Genomic DNA, 2,746 nt, shown 5'->3' with positions numbered 1-2,746 from the left:
TGGACTCGGACCGCATCAAGCACAGCATGGAGTACCGGTACCCGCTGACGCCCGTCGACAAGACCGAGGGCCTCGAGATTGAGCCGGCGCTGCGCCCGGATGCGATCCGGCTCGGCGCCATGTTCTCGCCGATTGGCACCAACGGCGACGTCCACAAGACGTGCCTCGCGCTCGCGCAGCTCTGCAAGCGGCACGGCGTCATGTTCCGCTGCAACACGGAGATCGAGGACGTCCTCGTCGTCGACGACCGCGTCGTCGCCGTCCAAGTCCGCAACGGCGACCTCATCGAAGGCGACTCGTTCGTGCTGGCGCTCGGGAACCACACGTCGGCGGTCGCCAAGCTCGCCGGCGTCAAGCTGCCCATGTACCCGATCAAGGGCTACGTGTTGCGCGTGCCGACGACGCCCAGTGCGACGCCGCTGAAGTGCAACGTCTATGCGGGCGGCCAAGCGCTCATCTCGCCAGAGCGCGACGACATGATTCGCATCTCGGGCGGCGCCGACATCACGGGCTTCAACTACAAGAAAGACGCGAAGCGCATTGCGTCCTTGCTCGCGCACGCCAAAAAGTGCTTCCCGGACGGGTACCTCGACGAGGCCAAGATGACGACGCAGGTGTGTCTGCGCCCCGTCAGCGCCGACGAAGTGCCGTTGATCGGCCAGACGCTGGTCGAAAACCTATTTATCAACGCCGGCCATGGCTCGAAAGGCTGGACGCTCGCATTCGGCGCCGGCGCGCTCCTCGCCGACCAGATCAGCGGCCGCGCGCCCGAGATCAACATTGAAAAGTACTCGCCGCTGCGCTTTGGCCTCTTTGCCACGCAGCAAACCCAGCCCTAGTTTTAGATAGACGCACTATGAAAATTTATTCTCTTATTTAGTTGACACACCACATCGTCTTTTTGTCGTAGTAGATTAGTATGCCATCAAACGACCGTCGCCACAACAACAACAACAATCAAGTACAGAGATCTTGAGAGCGTGTCCAGACCCACGTCGTTGGTAACACGACATGTCCACACGCACAAGTGGGACGCCCATCAAGCACGCATATTGCGAACTGGCACTGGCCTCTTCGTGGCGACCACCAATTTCGCCCGACCTCGCACGTAATGCATGTTACGCCGCTCGCTTGAAGTTGCCGTCGGCGACACTTGGAGAGAGTGGACTGCTAAGATAGCTATCGACTCGAGGATTATTACATGGCGGTTGGAAATTTTCCCGCGACCACATAGGAACGCCCGCCCGCACGTGTCTCGGGGCGGGACATGTCAACCTCAAGGAAGAGCGCCGTGTCGGACAACCGAAGCGCGGGTCGGACCTTGTCACGGGTGCATGCGGACCGGTATTTGTAGCATCCCATCAGCGGGTTCTCCTGGCCGTACGTTGCTTCCTCGCATCACTGCATCTTCCTGACGCCTGTACTCTCTTCTGTCGGGCACCCAAGATTTTAGGGAGTGTCGGAGCGTGGGATGGAAGCATGGACGGCGGTCGTACTGCAAGAGTTGGAAGTACCGGTATCACGCGTCGACTGGACCGAAAAGGGCGGCGACGATGCGTACATGTAGTAGTAGCTCTGCTTTGATTCTACCGAGGCTGTCGGACGCGTTGGACACGGCACGTGTCGCGGATACTGCGCGAGGAAATACATATTAGAGCTTAAACTAAGGACGCAATCGTGGCCTAAAAAGAGTGGAAAAGGGGGGAGTGCGGGTCTTCCATCGACCCGATTTGTTGGGCATTGGTGGTGTCTAACTAAAGAGGCCGAAGCGCAGCGGCGAGTACTTTTCAATGTTGATCTCGGGTGTCCGCCCGCTGATTTGGTCGGCGAGGAGCGCGCCGGAGCCGAACGAGAGCGTCCAGCCCTTCGAGCCGTGGCCCGTGTTGACAAAGAGGTTGTCGACCAGCGTCTGGCCAATGAACGGGACGTCGTCGGCGCTCACTGGTCGAAGACACGCGTGCGACTCGAGCTTCGACTCGTCGAAGTACGTCTCGGGGAAGAGGCGCTTGGCCTGCTTCAAGAGCCACTTGACCCGCTTCGGATCGCTCTTGTAGTTGAAACCGGCAAAGTCCGCGCCGCCCGATATCCGCAGCGAGCCGTCGGCCATGGGCGACACGAGTGCGTTCCCACCTGCGTACACATTGCACGTGAGCGGCGGGAACGCTTCGTTGCGCGGGACACTGAGCACATAACCCTACCCCGCGACGCCATCAGGTCGACCGACGAGATACTACGAACTACCTTGACGGGGTACATGGGCAGCTTGACGCCGGCGAGCTTGGCGACCGCCGGCGTGTGGTTCCCGAGTGCCAGCACGAACGAGTCGCCTTCAATGAGGTCGCCGTCGTGGGCTTGAACAGCGACCACGCGGTTGTCGACGATGAGAATGTCGGTGATGTCCGTGTTGAAGCGAAACATGACGCCGTGCTGCCGGCAGAGCTGCCACATGGCTAGACACGTCTTGTGCACGTCGCCTACACGATCGCAATTGAGTCGAAAGGACGGGCAACGGACGCACCGTTGGTGCCCGTGGCCGAGTAGATGGCGCCGGGCGCAAGCACGGAGGCGGCAAGCGCTGGCTCGACGCTGGCCGCGTCCTTTGCGTCGAGCGGCTGCAGCGGGAGGCGGTACTCCATGCAGTGGTAAATGCGATCCGAGTGCATCACCTCGTCGCGCTCGGCGGTCGACTCGAAGACTTCGAGCGTGCCTTCGGCGGTCTGTTCCATGGCTTCTTCGATCTCGGGGT

At 60.6% G+C, this 2,746-nt stretch overlaps 2 protein-coding genes across 2 annotated transcripts; one reads left to right on the top strand and one right to left on the bottom strand.

Annotated features, from left to right (window-relative positions):
- Positions 1 to 26: 26 nt before the first annotated feature.
- Positions 27 to 839, top strand: SPRG_21871 (hypothetical protein; the record flags this gene model as incomplete). The annotated part of the gene is made up of 1 exon (XM_012356478.1): positions 27 to 839. The coding sequence occupies one exon, from the start codon at positions 27 to 29 to the stop codon at positions 837 to 839; it is 813 nt and encodes a 270-aa protein (XP_012211868.1).
- A 911-nt stretch (positions 840 to 1,750) lies between these two features.
- On the bottom strand, positions 1,751 to 2,726 carry SPRG_17136 (hypothetical protein; the record flags this gene model as incomplete). The annotated part of the gene is made up of 3 exons (XM_012356477.1): positions 1,751 to 2,194; positions 2,242 to 2,474; positions 2,519 to 2,726. 3 exons carry the CDS (start codon positions 2,724 to 2,726, stop codon positions 1,751 to 1,753), a joined length of 885 nt encoding a protein of 294 aa, XP_012211867.1.
- Positions 2,727 to 2,746: the final 20 nt, after the last annotated feature.

This window comes from Saprolegnia parasitica (assembly GCF_000151545.1).
Source record: "Saprolegnia parasitica CBS 223.65 unplaced genomic scaffold supercont2.479, whole genome shotgun sequence".
NCBI classification, from domain to species: Eukaryota; Oomycota; class Saprolegniomycetes; order Saprolegniales; family Saprolegniaceae; genus Saprolegnia; species Saprolegnia parasitica.
The sequence above is the reverse complement of the archived record's forward strand: the minus strand, read 5'-3'. Positions and strand labels throughout refer to the sequence as shown.